General features: G+C 37.0%; 1 protein-coding gene across 1 annotated transcript in view; it reads right to left on the minus strand.

The window, feature by feature from the left end:
- Positions 1-22,189, minus strand: part of CDH7 (cadherin 7) — an 83,423-nt gene that overhangs the window by 26,007 nt on the left and 35,227 nt on the right. Inside the window, exons 3-6 of the mRNA XM_063165583.1 lie at positions 17,668-17,962; positions 10,228-10,347; positions 7,776-7,943; positions 6,228-6,415 (exon numbers count right to left, since the gene is read on the minus strand). Of these exons, the coding sequence (XP_063021653.1) occupies positions 6,228-6,415; positions 7,776-7,943; positions 10,228-10,347; positions 17,668-17,962 (771 nt within the window). The remainder of the gene's footprint in view (positions 1-6,227; positions 6,416-7,775; positions 7,944-10,227; positions 10,348-17,667; positions 17,963-22,189) is intronic.

A 22,189-nucleotide genomic window follows, 5' to 3' on the forward strand; every position in this document is an offset into this window, starting at 1 on the left:
TTCAATTCTAAGATTTCTACTGCAGAGGAAAATCTGACACATTTTTTCAAACTCCAATATATGCAGAAAAATTATGCTTTTTCTCCAAACACCCTCACTACTGTGAAATTGAGTTATGCAAATGATCAGAGTCCTTACTAACGGAGCATTGATAGCAGTATGCAAATTACAAATGAAACCACAGGAAGGAATTGATCCTACTCTACAGATGGAGAACTGAGTCACAGTGTGAACGAAGAAAAAAATTTGAGATACTTCTAAGAAATATAAATGCCTGATTCCTTTTCATAAACTCTACAACTCTAATTTTTCTGAAAAGATCGCATAAGATGGATGTTTTCCTAAACCCAGCTTAAATGCAACTTACACATCTAGTTTAGTTTTACTTTGAAATTGGCAGCCCATAGCTTTGACCTGTGCACTCTTCACTGAGTTAAAAACTGGCCAGGCTCAGAGAGTTGGTAGTGACTGGAGTTTCCTTCAGTTGCCATCCAATCACTGGTGTTCCCCAGGGCTCAGCGTTCAGTCCAGTCCTGCTGAATATCTATAAATAATTTGGATAGGGGGATTGAGTGCACCTCAGTAAGTTACAGACAACACCAAGCTGGGTGGGAGCCTTGATCTGCTGGAGGGCAGGAAGGCTCTGCAGAGGCATCTGGACCAGCTGGATCGATGGGCTGAGGTCAGTTGTGTGAGGTTCAACAACGAAAGTGCAGGGTTCTGTACCTGAGTGACAACAACCTCAGCAGTGCTACAGGCTGGGGACAGAGTGGCTGGAAATCTGCCCATCAGAAAAGAACTCGGGAATCCTCATCGCGAGCCAGCATGTGCCCACATGCCTCAGAGGCTGATATCAAAACCAACGTGTCTAGGGGGAAAAGGGCAGTGCCCTCCTGTACTTGGCACAGGTGAGATCACACCTTGAGTCCTGTGTCCAGTTTTGGGCCCCCATTCAGGAGGTTTGGAGTGCAGGGAGAAGGGCAATGGATATTGCAAAATATTCTGCAGAGTGAGGGTTGCAGTGTCTTGATGAATGGTCTAGACAATAAGTCGGGTAAGGAGTGGCTGAAGGAACTGGGGTTGTTTAGCCTGGAAAAAAGGAGGCTCAGAGGGGACATTATTTTCTACAACTGCCTAAAAAGAGGTGGGGGTCAACCTCTTCTCCCAGGTAACTAGGGATAGTACAAGACAACACAGATACAAGATGTGACAGGTAAAGGTTCAGGCTGGACATTACAAAGATTGTTTTTCACTGGAAGGGGACTTAAGCCTAGAAACAGATTGCCCAGGGAATCATCATCCCTGGAAGTGTTCAAGAAATGACTGGATGTGCCACTATAGTTTAACTGACATGGTGGTATTTGATCAAAGACTGGATTTGATGAATTTGGAAGTCTCTTCCAACCTTAATTATGCTATCTTATGATTCTATTCTCTTCTATTCTGCTCCATTTTATGAATTACCAAAAGACTGCGCTACAGTGCAGAGATTAGCCAAACTCATATTATTTGCAACATCAGAATTGTAGCATGAACTGCTCCAAAAAGGATAAAAATAAGAAAAATTTCTTCTGTTTCATTTGACAAGTGAGAACTTTTCATTTATTTGTTAGTATTATTTAACAAAAGAGAAAGTGAGTAAATAAAGAAGTAGGAAGATTTCCACAGGGATTTGAAACTGCTAGGCAACAAATTGTATGAATATAGTAGGTTACAGGAAAAGACCCTTATTAGCTTTCCTACCAATTTCCCACCCTTTGTTTAAGCAGAGAATTTTACTTACAGGTCTCATTTACATGTTATTTACAACTTCTGAAGAAAGAGGAAAGACAAAGAAAAAGAAAGTTAAAATTTGTCTTCTAGAATTTTTCATATCCTATTTCAGGTAATGAAATAGCTGGAAATAGCCTAAAAACGATTCACCCACTTTTATACACCATTGTAGACACATGCTGGATACATGTTTTGCATATGAATTGGTTAATGTATTGCAGAAGAGAGTAGATTTTTTTTTTTTAGTGCCAATAACCAAGTAAATGCTTCAATACTGTTTTACTAGCTTTTGGCATTAGATGAAATTTGAGCTTCTCTAATCTTACAGAAACCAATTCTACCCAAACACAATCTGCTGTCACTACGTAAGCCATAAATAATGAACAAAATTAGTCCTTGTCCCAAATATTTTTAAAATTCTGTGTGTGAGGTTTTTTGTTTATTCATTTTTGTTTGATTGGTTTATTTGGGTTTGGGTTTTTTGTTCGGGGGTAGTGTTTTTTTGTTTTGAAGGAAATTAAGCAACTTCCTGAAATACGTGAACTACTCATCTCATTCATTCAATTTTGATTAAAGTATCTTAACTGAGATAAAATAAAATAAGGTGTGATGAGTATGTGAAAGCCCATAGGGCTGCAAAAACTCTACAGAGATAGAAGCACACATGCTTCTTAGTTGTGCTGCATAAGGTGTAGTCCAGTCCTGCTCTTTACTCTTGAAAAGGACAAAGACCAAGTGGATAATGACACAGAGAAAGCATTCTTCCCTTGTCTCTTTCCATATGGTCAAGGGAGTAATTACAGGAGTGCCAGACTATTGCCAAAATGTGATTTTGAGCTGAGGTTTAGTCTAATAGTCAATCCACACTGACATTAGGCACTAGGTAGCAACAGCACTAGCATGTTCAGGAACATGTAATCCCTAGTCCTGCCATGGCTGCAAGAACTATGAGCAGAACTACCACTATTATTCAGAAAATAGCACTGTTCTCAAAGTGTTAGGAGAAAAATCCTGAATAAACTGTGCAAGCCAGAGAGATATCTGGGTTTATAACAAGGCAGAAGAGTTATAAAGGAAGGAATACACTGCATAAATTTCAAAGAAAATCACTATTAATAGTAAAAACATTTTTTTTTCCCCACTGGCTCGTGATGTTATGAAATCTCTTTGTTGCAGGGTACAGAGAAAAAAATGTGTTCAAACAGGAATGGAAAACAATCCAAAACAAAAAATTAAACACACTCAAATCTGTTCACCAATAATCTTGAGATACACCTAACCATGTAACACTTTTCTCATTCTAATATCATGGTACTTGGTGTCTCTCTGCTTCAAACAAGATCATTTCCCTGCAATTTTTGCTCATTCACTGGGCATTTTTCTTTAATATTCCATAAAAGGAATGCTGTGAAATAAAAATAAAAAGGAACATAAAAATCCATCTTTACATGGTGAGTTCTTAAATCTCAGTACTCTTCCTGCAGTTTTCTTTTCTTTCTTACAAAAACTCTTTTTTTAAATTTAATGCTTAAATTTATGTGTTAAAAGAAGTGTTAGTGTTGAGTGAGGAAGTCAACTTTCAAAGTTGTCTTGAAGTGGTTATCCTTCTAAAAACAGAATGCAAAATCCTCAGCTTGTGTGTGGAACTCGGATAACCAGGTGCCAAACTTTCTCCAACAACACCCAGCACAAAAATGAATGGAGAAGTGCCTTCAGCTGCTCAGTTACTGCCGGTGATTTTCATGCCCAGCCTGCTGAGCTTTATGTACAATTGCAGCAGAAGTGCACAAAACTAAAGCACCCATTTGCATTCAGAACCCAAGAGTGCCTTTTCATAAGTCTTTGCCTTGGCATTCTACTGCCTAATGTGTACGCAAATGTGATATCTGAGCATATCAATAATCAGAAGTTGAAAAGGATAGGCATGCATTTTGAGGCTGAGCTGTTTCTCAATACCTCAGCTGATTTTAGGGCATGAAAAAGAGAAAGTTAATTGCACTCAGAGGAGTACAGAACATCATGTGCTGGACAGTAAAATTTTTAGGCAGATTTCAAGCTACAAACTTAATTTCTTCCCTGATTTCCAACTAATAAGCACAATTATCATGCAGTGATAACCTGACTCCATAGTGATCTGGCAGATAAGGCTCAGTGATTGAAACCTACTTAACCTCCATACACAGTTATAAATAATGGTCTCAATTCAATTTATTGTCCAGAAGAGAGTGCAGTTGCCTGACAGTCACTGTGCTTCAGTTCCTCATTTCTAGACGCTGCTCTCTACAAGGCTGGCAGGGAGGGTCTTTCAGCAAAGCACAAGGTTCCCTGGAGTCAAAATGAAAAGCTAAGGACATCTTGAGGTTCGGGAGGTGGCCCTCAGTGTGGGAAATCACCTTTGGGTATGTGAGGGTTTGGGTGAAGGCAGTCAATTTTCCCCACAGCATTGTGCTTTGCTTTGGTAGCTGGAAAGGTATTGACGACACGCCAGCTTTTGGCTACTGCCAAGCAGTACTGGCACAGCATCAGCGCTGTCTCTCCAACATTTCCCACACAGATGGGCAAGATCTTGGGAGGAAGCACAGCCAGAACAGTGGACCCAAAAGGACCAAAGAGATATTCCATGCCGTAGGACATCTGATATAAAACCTAAGAGAAGGTGGAGGTTGGAGTGGGGGAGTGGGCATTTCTTATTTACAACCTTTGCCTTCTGAAGCAATTGCTATTTGAATTGAAGCCCTCCTTTCCAGGAAGCAGCCGGGCATCTCCATAAGGAATAAGATCTTCTGGTTTTTCGCTTTGCTTGGCATGCATGTGACCCTTAGTTTTGCTTTCATAAACTGCTTGAACCACAAGGTCTTCTCCATCTTATTTTCACACACTGTCCTGCTGAAGAGAGAGTAATAGACTGGCTTGGTGGGCACCTTGCACTAGCCAAGGACTACCTACCACACAGAGGAAAAGAAGTCAAAAATAGTAGGAAAATTAGAGAAAAGTCAAACGCTGCAGAGAAAGTAGTCTTAATTCTTGTGTCAAAATATAGCAGAATGTAGGCATAAAAATTATTAGCAGATTAGATCATTTGATCAGGTCAAAAATTCGTACCCTTTTGATGTATTCTAACAGCTGTTTCATAGAGCTCTTCTCTGGACAAACACTCAGTAGTGAAAAGTCCAGTTCAGCTCCCTAGTTAAAATGATTATAGAAATAACAAATGGCAATTATTTGGTCCACTGTATAGCACTGAAATCAGGATACTCCAGGAACAAATACCATGACCACAAAACCATACTAAAAAAAAAATTAAAAAAATGGAAATGAGCTCACCAGTTCTCATATTAGATCACTGAAGGCCCTGACTGATTCAGTGCTGCTCATTGTGGCACTGGTAAATGTTCTCCCTCTAGGATAAGCACATTTCTCCCAAATCCTTGCCCAAAACTTTAAATGAGCAAGCTGAAGGAGCCACACTGAATTTGGCTGTTGAACAAAAAGACTACTAACTTTTCACCATTTGTATTTCAAATGTGCTAAGCAGAAGTACATTTTGTAAGAAGCCTAAGATGGATGTTTTTCCCTTGAAAAAAAGATTCACATTACACATATTATGATCTTTCAAGGGTGAACATACTTCATTTGTTGTGACATCTATGGATGATTACCAGCTCTCAATAGGTGTTAAGGGCATCAGAGAGTTAGCCCATTGCTTTGCAACATCTTACACTCTTAAATTCTTTCAAAGAGAAATATAACTGAAGATTTATATTGCTAGAAGAAATTGACACACCAGAGAAGGGAAAAAAACCCCAACACAACAAGACAAAAAAGCACCCCAGCTGATAGGTGAAGTTTACAAAGATTAAAGGCTATTTAGGGAAAAAAATCTGTTATGAAATAACACTAAGTACAAACATAGGTCCTTGTTTGGAAACATAGGTACATGTATTCCAAAATGCCAAGTTATTCCTACACTTTAAGGATATGAAATTGTTGAGGAATCCATTCAGTGTAGATAGCTGGGTAAGCAGCTGCAGTAGGAGCTGCAGGCTGAGCTCTGGGTGGGAAGCCCAGGCCATGAAATACCACCCTTTGCATTAACTTTTTAAAGTTAATTTCAGGATCCATTTTTTATTTGGAGCTTTCATTTTTGCTGCAAGATACATTTTCACACTTTCTACTATCTAATACAAAGATAAATGAGACTAAAATTTAGATTCTCATTCAAATGCGGTTCTTTAAAATGCACACCTCAAAAAATACAGGTCTTGTCAAAGAAAATGCAGAATATTTTTCAGCGTAAGTCATTAAAAACCTCAAAATCACACAAGTCAAGATGAAATATACCAATGGAAACATTTACAGCGGACAAAGCTCTAAAAAACAAAAGCTCATATTCTCATTACCTGCCCCCATCTTGAAGAGTTCCAAACAGAACCAGAGGGTAAAATCAGACTCACCTTCTGAATAGTTATGATTCCCTCCTGGGTGTCTTTGTCAACAGAAACTTTGAATACTCCCAAGCCATCACCATCCACAATCTTGTACTCCATTTCAGCATTAGGTCCAACATCTGCATCTGCAGCTTTTATTCTGGCCACCACAGAAGCCACTGGCAAAGACTCTGGGACATTATACTGATAAGATCCTGTAAAATTTAAAAAATTGATGAATTCAGAGTCTTCTGGGACTGAAAGCTAAAAAAAATTAAAATCTAGCTTTCTTAAATCTACATTCCTTTAAATCATGTGCCTGGACATCTACTCAGGCTACAAGAAAATATTATTCAGTTTTGAAACAGAATTGCACTTTTTGCTAAGCTTTCTTTATGATAGACTCCAAGTACAAAAGGCATAACTTCTTCATATGACATTAGAAGTATAAGGCAAAGAGGCAAAAATAAAATTCCAAACTTAAATGCAAATCATAATGTGAGTCCCTGAAAATGCAGTTTTACTTTGTTTACCGGAAAAGAGGAAAGAAAAGCAAATAAGTAAAATAATATCAATATAAAAACGTATTATTCTATAGTTTATATCTTGATTAGGCAGTTCACAATCTGAATATCACTAGAAACTAATATATATTAATTTCTTTATCAGTAAATACACCATCTTGACAATTCTAGCTCTTTTTATTCAAGCAGAAAATGATATATATGTTGTCAAAAGGGTATCAGAGCGCATTCTGTAGCCAATAACACCCTCACCTTCAAAAGAAACTTCAGTTATTCCATTATTATTTCAAGCAGTTGGTGGCTTGAAATAACAGGAAATCTATTATGTACAGATCTATTTTTTCCATCGTTGGAGGTGAAGCTGGAGCTGACATGAATATATCCTTCATATTACTTTCTATGTTACCATGCTTTTTTTTTTTATTAATAAAAATGACCCCAAACAGAACACTTTGAATAAACTGAGCACTTCTGGTTTGAGCATACAACTCTGTGCTCCTTTCCTTAGGTTAGGATGAGAGCCACCTTGGTCAAAAACATGAAATGGAGGGAAGGTGACTTCCCAGCTCTTTGGTATTTAACTCTTAAGGAAACACTGTAAGCATGTGTCCATGCCAAAGGAATACAAAGGATCAAGGGTCAAATTAAAGAATCCTGAAGCCTAACTGGAAAGACCGAAATACCTATTAGGATATTTATTTTTTTTTTGTCTATTTATTCACAGAGAGGAAGTAAAATAAATTAACAAATGTTCCTACTGCTGTAAGCCATTTCAAATGATCTGGTACGCATGAGACAAAGAAAAACAATGCAATAATAATAATAATAATAATAATAATAATAATAATAATAATGGTGATGATGATGATGATGATGATGATGATGATGATGATGATGATGATGATGATGATGATGTAGTTTTTCAGTCAGTGTTTAACAAAGAACTTAACATGGAAAATAAGCACTTTTTTGTTTAGAAATAGCAGTGTGTAAGGAAAATAGCAGTGTTTAGGAATAATATTACAAGTCACATATTGACAAAGGAACTTACTGCGTGGGAAGCGGGGCGGGTTGTCATTTACATCAGTCAGGGTGACAGTCACAGATGTAGTCCCTGACAATCCCCCATTCTGCCCAACCATGTCCTTTGCTTGGATAACTAACAGGTACTGGTCCTTGGCTTCTCTGTCCATATTCGGAAGGGCAGTCTTGATAACACCTGCAGAAAGACAAGGTGTCAAGGATCACACAAGCAAAAATATGCTGCTGTAAAAGCTGAGTTTGCCTTTAAAAGGTAACAGCAGATCCGTGATTGCGGCAAGAGTGGAATGAATTAATTCCAACACTAATATAACAGGGTTTGACTAGGAGTTGCACTGACATACCATAAGCTTGTTTTAAATAGTCACCAAACCCATCAATTTTTCTTTACTTGGTAACACAGTGCATGATTGTGTTTTTCAAGTGTCTTCTCCCTGACCTGGTCTTCAAAATGTCTAGGGTAACACTTCCTTCCCTGCAAGATGTAATTTTCTGTATTTGATTTCCCACTCTTTTAGAGCTAGGAAAAACAGAATATTCAGCATTCATTCTTTAAAATTCTAAGGTCAAGATTCATTTCACTATCTTTTGGATACCCATTCAAGACATTAACTCTTACCAATACTGATAACATGCCACACTTTGCAGATACATGAAATGACCTTATTTTGCCATATATTGGGTTTACCAATGTCCACTTCTAAAACACTGGCACAATAAAGAAATTTTTTTATTTAGTAATAAAATACTTAAATACCTGAAGTATTTTTTGTTATGTCCATTTGATGATCTGCACAATTAACAATATGTAATTAATTGACATGAAATGAAAACTAGAAGAAATTTCCATGTTTTATTCTTTCAGGTCTGCTGATATGCATCAAAAAATAAATATGCCTTTTCAAAATATGATGATTTTATGAATATTTCATGCCCAGTACATAATACAGCTGCTAACCCTGATTTCCAGAGAGGCAGCCGTTTGCTACTCCAGCACTTAGTGTCAGCAGTAAAGAAACATAAACAAACTAAATAAAGAAGAGGCACATGGGGACACGTATCTCTTCATCTGCTATTTGTTGAATGTTAGCTTAGAGTTTTATTTCTTTTTTCCCCTATGAATGTTGGACTTGCCATTAATCACCTTTGGATTGAAACATTTATTTCACCAACGGACTGCCTGGCACTATTTCACCCATTTTTCAAGATGTGTGAAAATGCAATTAATATACAATTTAATAGTGTTATTGTTTCTACTTTGCTTTGCCTGGCATGCTTGTTTTTCTGTCATAGTTAAATTACCAGGTAAAGTTACCCAGTCATTTGGAAGCAAACTGTCATGCACACAGGAAATTTGAGTATCACATCAAAGTGATGAAAACGTATGCAAACATTTCAGTCTGAATTCTTCAATATTTTTATTTAACAGAAACTACCATATTATTTTTCACTGGTTGCCTATAGCCATCATCACAACATACATGGTATATAAGCACACGTGGAGAGGGAGAAAAAGAGAGAAAACCTATGAATAATACTCATTGGAGGGAAAAGGACAGTGCTATATATCCCTGCTGAGCATGGATCTGCTGCAATATGGAGATAATTATAGTAGTTATTTCTGCAAATTTAGATGCTGCTAAATAGAGTGTGACTTTTTTGGTCACAATATTGGGACTCAGGTCTGATTCATATCATGGATTGTTTATAATTAAAAGGGTGATATTTTTTCTCTTTTGTCTCAGCTTGGTTATATCCAAAATGAAGATTATAACTCCTCTCTTGGTAGGTGTAAGTGAAGGCTCAAGCACTAAACTGAAATGAGCAAAAACCTACTTTCCTGCATTATGAAAAGTCCAGCAGAATGGGTAATATTTATAAAAACAACAGAAGATTAAAGGTTGCATTTGGTTGTGGCTTAAAAATATTCACATTTCAAGAAAATTATAAAAACAAAGCTTCACTAGCAATATGTTTTGAAAGTGCCCGCAAAATATTATATCTGACAAGCATAAGAAGCACAGTGTGTCCTTCTTCAAATTAATAAAGAAGGGATTCATTTTCCACAACTAAACTTCACTTTGAAAAGTAGAATGGAGAGTAATTGAGCCTTAAATATATTCTTATGGAACCTGACTGTGTGACATTTAGGTATTTCTGAAATCTGCAAAAATGTTCAATGAATTTTGAAATTTTCACTGAAAAGAGAGATGACAATGGGCAGCACACCAATTAGCTGGTAGATTGAAAAGATAATAAATTCCATTCCAGCAAAGTGTCTTTATTACATAGCTCAGCCGTATGGCTTTCATAATGCATTCTAAATAATAAGAGATTAAATATCAACAAAACACAAATGCATTCAATTAACAATGTGGTCATATCAGTAAGTTCCTAGCAAGTTATAATGAACACTTTCCTCTTTTTCTCAACATTACTGCAAAGGGTTTATGTACATTTACCTGTTTTGGGCTCCACAGAGAAGTAAGGCTGTCCTTGCAATATGCTGTAAACCACTCGAGCACTGTTGCCGTAAGTAGGATCATCTGCATCAGTGGCTGTCACTTGAACCACAGAGGTACCTGTAAAATGTTTGAGGGACTGTTGCACACGAAAGAGAGAAAAATCTGAACTACACTTACTCTATATGCTGTGCCAGTACATATCTGGAACAGTGTGAGGTGGCTTCTCACAACTGCTCATCATTTCCATGCTGACTGTGTTTACTGAATCAGGTTTTATTTGTAAACCGGTAGTATCAGCTACTACAGAATTCCATCTTCCCAAGTAGTCACAAGCATTGATTCACAGCAGTAAAATCATCTCACTCATTAGCTCCTCCTCTCTATCTCTGCCTTTGGTGGAGGATGTGTCAGCAAAATTTCAGTAATGATGGTGAAGCCTGAAGTTTTTTTGAGTATGAAATACAGTAGTAGTAGTTTTCCTTTTAAGAGAAGTCTGCTTGCTGAAATTGTAATAACTCATAAGAAATTCAAATATACATACATATATGTTTTACAAATTTTGATTAATGTACACAGAATTATTGTTAGTCTATAGAATTGTTTACTGCTTCATAAAGAGATGGCTGAAGAGTTTCTGTCTCAGCTCAGAGAAAATCTGGTGAAAGTCATCTCTAAATTCCTTTAAAAAGCAATAATTTCACTCAATAATTTGCAATACTGATTTCCTTCAATATATCTGCAATATCAATTGTGGTGGTTATCTATTGTGTAAAGATCCCTCAAGCAAAAAATGTCTCTATTTTAACAGAAATAAGAAAGAAAAATTTCTAACTGGCTAACAAGAAGGTTATGTTTTGTGAGGATCTCATTCTGCATCCATCTCCTATTCATTATGTTCTGCATGTCAGTTCCCATTTGTTTTGTTCTAGACAACAGCTTTCATGGTGTATGCTGAGAGCAGAATAAAATAACACTTGGAGCCAGGGCCTTGGCCATGGTCACCATCCTTTGATAGACAGAAAAGATTATTTTTTCTCACTGGCAGGTTGTCTGTAACATTCAGACAACCTGTTGACCAGCACAGGGATCCATTTGGAGGTGAGACTGCAAATTAATATTGTATCAATTTGGCAGATGCTCAGTAAAAATCTTCAAGAGAGGATCAGATTGCTTCATAGACTTTATTTATTCACACAATTAGAGAGAAGCATTTTTTAAACACAACGTTCATTTTCTGAAAGGACAAGCTTTTGACATCTGAAAATGAGACCAGCAAGCCTTGAAATGACTTTTTAAGAATAAACTGCAATAGCAAGTGTCCATGTTGAACTTAACATAAATAGTATTCTGGTCAGTTTTACTTGGAATGTTCAGGAAATGGGAGAAAGCTCTGAAATTCTTTTTACCTTTTATAGTATATCACTCATCCATTTTCCTCATCTTTTCCATTCTGAGTTAAGTAGGACATCATAAATGGAACCTAGGACTCAAACTTTGGAGCAAGGATTAAGTGCAGCCCTCCATAAAATGGAACAGACTGCAAAGGATGGGTCCTGCTTGAAAGAATTCTGACCAGAAATGATCATTCGTAAAACAAATTTATTGGGGTTATGGCCTAATTAGCCAACATTCCTGATCTCTATTCCCGAAGTATCCATGACAAAGTAGTAGCGTTGCAATTCCATTTAAATGCAGTTTTTCTGTCTTGTGACCGGTCTAATATTTTTGGACAGGGAAGAGGTTCTTCCCAACCTGAAATTTCACATGCAACTATTAAGTAGATAGAAATTTTAAAAAGAAGATTGCTAGTTAATTCATCAAGTCTTTTATAAGTTTTGGGACCTAAAAATACATCCATTTTCTGTTCACCAGTAACTAAGAGCTTTGATTCACTATGTCAAAGTGATTTTACAGATTACTCTATGATGTAATTTCATACAGGGACCTATTTTAAACTTGCCAAAGTCTATCCAGCTTTTGAGAACAAGGGTACAGTAATGACTGTTTGACATCCTGTGTTCTTTGTGAAAGCCAGGCTTACCACATTTACAAAGTCACTAAGCCCTGCCAATGAAGATTACAATGTCCGCAAATATTGGCAAAAGTGCTTATAAACCTCTCACGCAGTTATGTCTTTCCCCCTGCTCTTGCTGCTTTCAAGGGCCCCAGACCAATACAAGATCAAAGAAATTACAAGCTCTGCAATCTCAGCACGGACATTTTCAAAATACTGCAAGTTTAGAAGTGCTTGTTTGCTGTAAAAATCTATTGATGTAGCAAACAAACCCTCTACATTTCAGGAAATGAATAAAGTCATTATCTGAATTTGATTGTGTCTCTCCTAAAACACAGGAATCCTTCAGAAAAGGGTGGGTTTTAAGTAGAAATTCTAACATCAAATCTTTCTGTGATAATTCCATTTAAATGTAATCAGTAACTAAAAAGCAATGGTACTTTTCCAGGCCCTCTGTGCTAATCAACTTCTTCTAAACATCAGTGGGGGAAAGATCTAAAACTAAAACCCATTATATTGTCATTACTTCTTTGTTAATTGCACACACACACCAAAAAAATTAAAAAAAAAAAAAAGAGCTTTTGAAGCCCCATGCTGAGAGGGAGATTTCTGCACACCACTTTTTTCAAGAATATGCAAGATAACAGAAGGTATTCTAATTATGTGAAAAGTCCTATGTGTAGGAAATCTGTTCCAAGGAAACAAATGCACAGAAAGATCTGTATTTGTGGATTTCCTGTGATTTTTTCCAGAAGAAGCAGATTGCTCTTGAAGAACAGGAATTCCTTCAGAGTAGGATAACTGCCATGTACTGCTGTTCTAATCTTTCTGCAACGGATTGATGTCAAACTAAAATACTTACTTCCCTTTAAAAAAAACCCAAATCATAAAGTTTTGGGGATACAATCAGCTGCCATACCTGCATCCAAGGCTAGGACTGACAGGTAACAGGGACAGTCAACAAATGGTACCACACCTTTACTCCACCCAACAAAATGAGTGTTCCAGTAGATCTAATTTAGTCAATTTGTTCAGAGCCCTGGAGTGCAAGTGTAGACAGGACACTGACCCTACCCCCAACTTTCATTAGTGTCTTAATATCAACTGTGCTTTGCAACTATAACTTAAAATATTAGTTAGAGATATTACTTACAAAATATTTGTGTATTTTGTATGAGTTAAAAAAATAAGCATGCGTTATTTATTTTAAAAATGGCTTTCATTTGTAAGTATGGATTCCTCAAAAAATATTTTCTCTACAGTTATGTCTTTTTAACAAAACTTGGATATCAGTTCATTAAAAGGAATTCTACATGTAGCAACATCATAAACCTTTTCAACAATTGTAGCAAATACTGAGAAAAAAATCCGTGCTGCTTATTAAAATGCTCCACACAATTCTTTTCTTGATAGTAGTTACAGACTTAATTATGTGTGACTGGTACAGATTCCTGGTTTTATTTTCAATATTTTTTAAGATAATTTGTAACATAATGTTTACTAGATATTGATAGAGATTACTAAATTACAGTAATCTCAGAACTTGACCTATTAACTCTGATATTAAGGTAAAAGGATGGGAGGATATTTGCAGAGAGGATCTTATATTTAGAATGCTATTTGTACTTAAATTTAGCCAAGTCAAGGCTCAACAATGTTCCTGACACTGCAGAGATTAACCTTTTCTGTGATAGGAAGAGAAAAAGCTAAACTGGTTGCTAAAAATTGAGTTGGAGATCCTTCAGCTCAATTTCCATTGGGAAATCTAATGGATCCATTTTGAATCTATAAGTGCATTATATTAGAAACCTCTACAGAGCTTTTTAGAAAGCTTGCAAGTAACTTGCAGGATATTTTATGCAAATTTTGAAATAATGTTTTATGAGAAATGATTCTCTGACTTCTGTTTTAATATTGGTGAGATCATTCAAAATAAAACTGGTTTCTAAAACTAGAATAATTTACCAAATGCATAATTTTTAAACTGCACAAACTCTTATCAATTGAATTGTAGCCACGTAAACAAATTGAAAATAGACCTTTAAGGCAGTCAGTTATTAAAAGTATTAATTTATATCAATCAATGATGTTCACTATGTCTAACATACAAAACCATTCCATGATGGCATGACATCTCTACGTGGTATCAGCTGCTACTAAAAACATTAAACACCTTTACTATCAAGTTATCCAGAATTTCTGCATGATCCTTATGTACAACAATCCAGACTGGTTCTGCTTGGTTCCTTCTGGTATTTCTATGCTTCCACCACCAGGTCTCACCCACAGCTGATGCAGCAATGCTTCCACAGCCTTTCCCCTCCAGGAGTGTGAAAGGGGAGAGTCAGAACCCTCTTCAGCTCCTCCCTCCCCTCCCACAGCCTCATTAGGTTGCCTTCACTCGGAGAAAAATCTCAAGAATGGTCTCAGATAATCAGCAAGGTCAGACAAAGGGAAGGAGAGGTGGCTTGTGCCTGGAGAGACACTTCATGCAGGTTCTCAAAGCCCACTACACACTGTATCAAGGATGTAAGCCTGATACAGTGCTTTTGCGTGCTTTACGTTGTTATAAAAATCAAATATTTCTATCCATCACAGTCAGGGGTAATAAATGGCAAGAGAGATATTTGTTGTGCTGGGTAACAAGCAAAGCTGTTGATATGGCTGGAGAGCAAAGAAGATTAAACAAAACAAAACTATGATGGGCATTGGAATTCTCATCCCTACTTCCCTTGGTTATAACTCAAACAGATCAGTATCCTTTTGTTTGAAATATAATGCTACTCAGTTTTTTAAGTATCAGACACACTTCAAAAGAACATGACAAAAACAAATCCTTATGATTTTCAGATAAGCCATATCTTTGGGGGTTTTGCCACGAATAGATTTATAAGCCATCAAGATATTTACTTTGTTCAGGATAATCAATATAATTGGGCCTGACCCAAATATAATTTAAACCTGACCTGAAGTCATTTCAAATAAAAGAAGAGATTGACTTCAATTAGGCTTAGATAATGTCCAAAAATATTTGTCAAATAAAATACAGAACAATTATACTTGCATAACCAGTCTGTAGGTTAAAGGTTATAGTTTTCCTAGCTTTATAGTTAATTTGGGTTTATAATCCTGTGATCTCTTTCATTTCCTTTAATACCCAATTAAAAATCCTTGTCATGGATACAATTTTAAACAAAATAGGAGAGAGATACTTTGTATCTCCTTAATATTTCATGGATGCTCTAGGTGATTAATTAAAAATTATGTTATGTGAATAAAGTATGAATTGCTGTAACTATGTAAGGCAAAAATGCGACAAAGTGCGACAAAGTGTGACAAAGGAATTTCATGTTAATCCTTAACTCTGTAACAATGCAGTATTTGCTAGGTGTCTGATACTAACATGAAGATGTTTAAAATGTGCAGTTTCGGGAAGTTCATGAATCTGAAACCACCCTTAGTTGACACAAACTTCAGAGAGTGCACTAGTCTCAGTTAATAACTTGGCATAATACTTACCCGATTCGAAAATACATTTGGTGTTGCACAGTCCATGTGGGAGAAAATATCTTTTACTCCTTTGTGATTTAAAGATTCAACAAAATATGCAAAGCACCTCATTTTGAAAAATTGTCCTTATGTTCTCCACTGCACACTGTGCACTCCCCACAGATTGATTTCCAATATATTTTTGAAACAAATGGAGCATAGGTAGGAGTAGAGGCATGGATTTGTATGTGTAAGTAAACCTCATATATCTGTAGAAGTTGTCTGTACATCAATATGCCAGTGCAAGAAAAGACAGGGGTGAGAAATGCAAAAGTGAAATATGGAGATAATTTCTTTTCAGGTCATAAGACAAAAGTGAAAAAAATTCTAATAGTTGCTGCATGCTATACCTTTCTTAAATAATCTTATTCTAAAGTAAAAGAGCATCTTGATTAAGAAAAAACAAATTTATTTTAATGCAACATATTTTCAGGTGTATTATTTAGGTTTTACACTCTTAGATTATCTCTTGTCTAGATTTTTTCAAAGTTCAGAAGTAAAAAGTTCCTAGCATCATATCACAACTTCATCTCCTCCCTGTTACTCTGCAAAAGCTGTGGTGTCTTTCTTCCAAGGCTAGTACTGCCTCTTCAGCCATCCACATAGTGCTCAAGTGACAATGAGCAAATGCCAAGTATCAATGAGAAATAGTGTCTATGCTCATTACTTAGGAAAATAAATTTATAGAAAACTCATTAGCAATGTTTTACTTATCTTCTATTGACTAAGCTGAATTTCAAATATATAAGCAATGTTTGCAACTGATTGCTGCAGGGCACTTAGGTAGGGAAGATTTTTTTCTCTCTAGCTCCAATTTAGATGCATTGTTTAACATTCAAAAACACAGGAGATCATACTGAGGAAACTATAGCAAATTTTATGTCCAGCCATACTGTAAGAGTACTACATTTTAATACGGTTTAAAATCAGTTAAACAAAGAAAATCTTTATTTCAATCATCACAGAACTCTCTCAGGTGGAAGTGGGCCTTCCCATACACATACTTGTAGTAAAGTAGAGTTGGTTTGTTTTGTTTGGGTTTTTTTCTTCTTGTTTTTGTTTGTTTGATTGGTCAGGTTTTTTTGTGCTTGCATTTATGATTTCATCTTAAAGTGACATTTACTGAAACATCTCAGGGCCAAGCCTTAATCTGGTCTGAAAGAGTCAGCTTTCAAAGGAACAGCGGCACCTGACAATGGATGAACATTTGGTCACTTTATAAGGAAGAGACAGTGGATTTGATTTTGAAATTCTTCCCTAATTCAAATTCAGGAAAAATCAGCCGTTCTTAGTTTCCAGCAAAGGGTCTGAAGCCTCCAAGACCCATTCTTCTCTGATTTCAGTAGAACTTCGAACTATCTCAAGTTGTACCCCAGTTCCTGCTGCTTGCCTACATTCCCCAGAAAATGGAATTTCAGTGTAAGAAAGAAATATCTAACAAACTATTACTAAAATGTGCAAAATTTCAAAAAAAATTATGCTATTCACTATTAGGAACTTGAGGAGCTGGTTATGAAAAGACCTTATCTGAATGAAATTCTAAATTACAACCTCTGAGTACCGTAAGATAGGTGTGAAACCTGTTACTGCTAATGGGAATGATAAAACAAAGCCTCTGGGCCCTGGAATGAGAAATGCACCATAAAATGGTTATCTGAATCCTTGCAGAGCTATTTGAGTTTCACAACATTTTTGAAAGGGTAAATACTTAATCTAGCATGTTATTTCCAGTTTAGTCTTGAAATATCTAACTGTTGCAGGTGCCTCATAGATAATTAAGTAGCTTAGTGCGAAACAGTAAAAAAATAATGAAACTTTTAAAAAGGCAATAGGAACAAATTTCCCACAACACCAACAGTGTACTTTGCACTTACCCACAGGAGACATCTCAGGAACTCCAGCAGTGTAGGGACCATCCAGAAATTTTGGCTCATTGTCATTGATGTCCTGAATCTTAATGACGAACTCAGACTCTGGCTCCACGGGTTTATTAGTCAGCCTATCTAGAGCTTGTGCTCGGAGCGTGTAGTAGGCCTGCTCCTCTCGGTCCAGCCTCTTTGTAGCATGAATATCCCCCGTGTTCTCATCAATAATGAAAATGGAACTTGCCCCTTCGCCTGACAAGATGTATTTGATGGAACCATCTCCTTTATCAACATCAGAGTGAAGCTGGTGAAAAATTGATGAGAGATGAGATTAACTTACAAGAGAGTCAGTGGCATGGAGATATGTAAAAAAAATAATTCCTGTGTTGAGCAGTAGTACATGAAATTTTATTGTTCCTGGAAATATAAGCTGAATGTTTATCAGACACAGGATGTGTGTGACCATTATAATCTGTAAATTTGCTCCTTTAAGCACAAAAACTTCATTCTTTCCTGCAAAAAAACTCACTCTTCTTATGCCAGATTTTTACACAGGCAAACACATGCACACATATGATCATAACCATGACTTCACTCCTATCTGAATTAAACCACATTGTTCACTTCAGTTTATAATCCTTCTGAAGGGTGAGACTTCAAACAAATGGCAGTATAAACTTCATGTCAGTGTGTGTTTGTTCTTGTGTGTATTTATGTATTTTCTCCGTGTTTACTGCAGAGAGCAGTAAAATATGTCAATATTGCTCACGAGGGAAAGCAGCAGGTACTGATCTTTCACTCTCATGACCAGTGACAGCATTCAAGAGAATGGCACGAAGCTAAGTTAGGGGAGGTTTAGGTTGGATAGCAGGAAAGTTTTTCAATAAGAGGGTGATTGGGCACTGGAGCAGGCTCTCCAGGGAAGTGGTCGCAGCACCAAGCCTGACAGAGTTCAAGAAGCGTTTGGGCAATGGTAGTCCAAAACTCCCAGGCACGTGGTGGGACTCTTGTGGTTTCCTGTGCAAGACCATGGGCTGGACTTGATTATCTTGAAAACTCCCTTCCAGTTCAGCATATTCTATGATTCTATAAAATGAAGAAAAATGTACTGGTTGATAAATTGCTCACTACTATCTGATGGGCCTGTAACTTCAATTCCTCACTTCCATATCTTCCTTTTCATTATCTAATTACAGAAAAATGCAGACTCTGAGAAAGACCAAGGTGTCCTGGCACTTTTTGGAAGCACACAGCATGGAAAGTCAGGTGCGGTTTCCCTGGGACTACTTGTAGTAGGCACACAAGAAACACACTTCAGCAGGTCAAAATGTATCTCCCATTAGAAAGGCAAGATAGGCTTACACAAAATTTTTTTTCCTCATCACTCAAGGTATTTTAACTTACAGAGAAGGATTCCACAGGTTTTCTAGCTTTTTTTCATCTTCCTGTTACAGAACACAGACTCAAACACCTATTACATACTTCTCAAACTTGCATCAAGACTGTAATTGATCTGGATATCATGTTATAGTAACATGCACATATGATATATTTAATACTGTACAAGTGAAAAGAATTCCAGTAAAATTTAAAGTACTTTCTTGCTTGTTAAAAGTGGATTAATTTGTAGCTGAAGACAGTGTTAAACAGCTTGGGTTTTTCTATCTCATATCTTCTTTGTACCTGCCCTAATTCCATGTTGTCTTGAGTTTGGAGGTACATCCACTGTCATCACCATCATCATCACAATTTCCATCATTAATTTTTTTTTCTTTCTGTTACGAGTATCACTGTGACAGTATTCACTTCCCAAATACATGCAGAAAATTGTTATCTTGGGCATGACTTAGCACAGCTGCAAAATATTTTCCTATTTCAGCAGGGAAGTATTCATGCTCAGTTTTGAATTTTTCAGCTGGATAAAAAGCTGCCTATTTTTTTACACATTATTTCCCTTACAATGTTTGGACATCTCATACTTATGCAATTACAGTGCACTTCTCTCTTTTAAGACAGAAATGGAATCCGAGCTTTGGACTGGATCAGATAAACAGAACTAGGGTATCTAAATCAGATTAGCTTTCATTATTTTGAAATATGATTTACCCTTATTCTCCTGCTACCTAAATCCAGAGACACGTAAACAAGCCTAAGATTTCTTTTGTGGAGTTCCCCGAACATTTAAAGCCCAACTTCTCTGCACACACAGGAATAAACCGTGCTAACACTGTGAGCAGGCCATGGTATAATGTATCTCACATTCAGGCTCTTTTGAGATCCACAGCAGAGTATTCCTCAGTCCCAGTGGCTGGGGTTTATTGAACAAACCATACCTCTGTTCAACTCACACATCTGACAGCTGGGGCTTTCAATGCTTTTTCAAACTTGACTGGAAGAAGTATCCATCTTCCCTACAGAGGAGCAGTGGCCTGTGCAAGTAAGATCCTGTCTAACTTGTCTTTGATTTTGTTTGACCTTTTTTTCCTTCTTCTTTCTTTCTCTAATATCTACTTCAGGGTGCATATGTCTCCTGTGTGCTACAGAGGAACTTTCTGTGTTTCCCTGCATAGCCAGAATCCTACAGTCTAGACTGACATGATGAGTATCACATTTCACAAGAACTGAGGTTATGGGATACAAGAATTCCATGCCTCTATCTTTCTTAAGTGATTCTGTTTTCTTCATACCCCATATTCTTGCTGGTCTTTCTGGGGTGGCTGAGACTCTCACATTATCCCTGTAAAGGCTGTTCCACCTTTTCTGGCATACTTTAGGATGGATGCTGGATGAGAGAAAAGCAGAGGACACCAGCATACCCAGCATTTCATCAGGTAGAGCAGTTTTCTGAACATTAGAGATGTACAAGTAAATCTCTTCAAGCAGAGAAAGGAAAGTTTCCACATCTCAGTTGCTGAGAGCAGCACAGTGCTGTCCTATGGGGCTGGAGCTGAGCCCATCAGCACACCACAGTGCTCTCAAACTGCAGGGCTGCACAGCCTACCTTTCACCTTGTATCTACATCCAGCCCTATTCCAAATAACTAACCAGCACTGCTTTGAAAAAAAATTTAAAAGAGACCTTCGGGGGAGAGGCCAGTAAATCCTTGAAGATGCACTGAGCAAGACTTTCACATCCCAGGGAAAGGAGAAATACTGTAGCTTCAGCATTTCCCATTTGCTCACTCAGTGGGTTACTGATTAACAACACATTGTTCTTTAAGGAGTTCCTCTTTGAGGTCCATAAATCTCCTCATGGATTGCACTACAGTGGCTGGTGACCTGGAGTGAAATGCTGAGCAGAAGCCACTTTTTGGAACGATGCCTTGGTAAGAAAACTGCTACCACATGGATTAGTAAAGTGATTAGTGAGGACCTTTGTTATTCCAAGGTTAAGGCTCTGGAACAGCAAACTTCTTTGCACCTTTTATTAAAACTTTGCTCTACTAAGCATTTAAAAACTGTGCTGGTCCATGCTCAAATTAGTAATGTACCATTCTCTACCTACTTAACCCCAGGAAGGTGATATAGCTCAAGATTTAGTTTATCTTTGGCACTATGCAACAATCAATTCAGTGTAAAGCACTCTAAAGAGATTTTTTTCAACACTTTTATATGCTTTTTAGAGGAGATCTGAGAAAACTTAAAAGTACAGTACAAGAGAACAACGCAAAAAAGAAAAAAAGTACTTTGCTGAAAATATTGAGAATTTTGATTCAGTTTTCATATAGAGAAACTATATTCCAGTTTCACACAACATAATTCTTCCATATGGTGATCTTCAAAGTCATTAATGCAAAGGCATCAATGCTCTGCAACTATGAACAAAATCTTTGAATTCTGATGCTCTGTATGATATTCACAGCTCTGCTACTACCAAACACGACTGCAAACTACCTGTGATTCCAGATACTTAATTTAACATCATAGGAAGTGAGAAGTACAATTTCCCATATAACATTGGCTTTAGAAAACATTTTGTAGATTTTTAATTGTTGTCAGGCTTTTTTGTTATTTTGTTGTTGTGTTCAGGTATTCTTTTCCCCCTTTTTATAGAAGAAATACATTAAATAATAAGACCTAAGATTTTTATTTATTCTTGTTATTAATTTGGCAACAAGAAATCCTCCGGACAGTAGTACTTTGCAGGAAGATTCCACAAAGCATCTCTGGCTATGCCATCTGCCAGCTTGTCTTTCACTCCTCCCACTTTCTACAGGGCCGTTCTGGTAGGAACCAGAACTATGTTCAATCTGTATATGCACATGGGGGACTATGACTTTAGAAGTAAAGAGGCTCAAGACAAAGTCACTTTAAAATTGTTGCTTCAAGAGACATGGAGGATTCAAGGATTCATTCAGTAAATCTCATCTGGTTCCATTCTGGGTCATTCCAGACAATTCCTCTTTCAGAATCAGTTTGCCATGGGTATTGTAAATAAAACACCCTGTTTTCAGAAAGAGGGATGATAGAGACAGAGCAGGTGTATGCTTCCAATCCATTTCATCCATTGCCACCTCTACACAATATCCATG

This window comes from Melospiza melodia, chromosome 1, assembly GCF_035770615.1.
Source record: "Melospiza melodia melodia isolate bMelMel2 chromosome 1, bMelMel2.pri, whole genome shotgun sequence".
Classification (NCBI taxonomy): Eukaryota; Metazoa; Chordata; class Aves; order Passeriformes; family Passerellidae; genus Melospiza; species Melospiza melodia.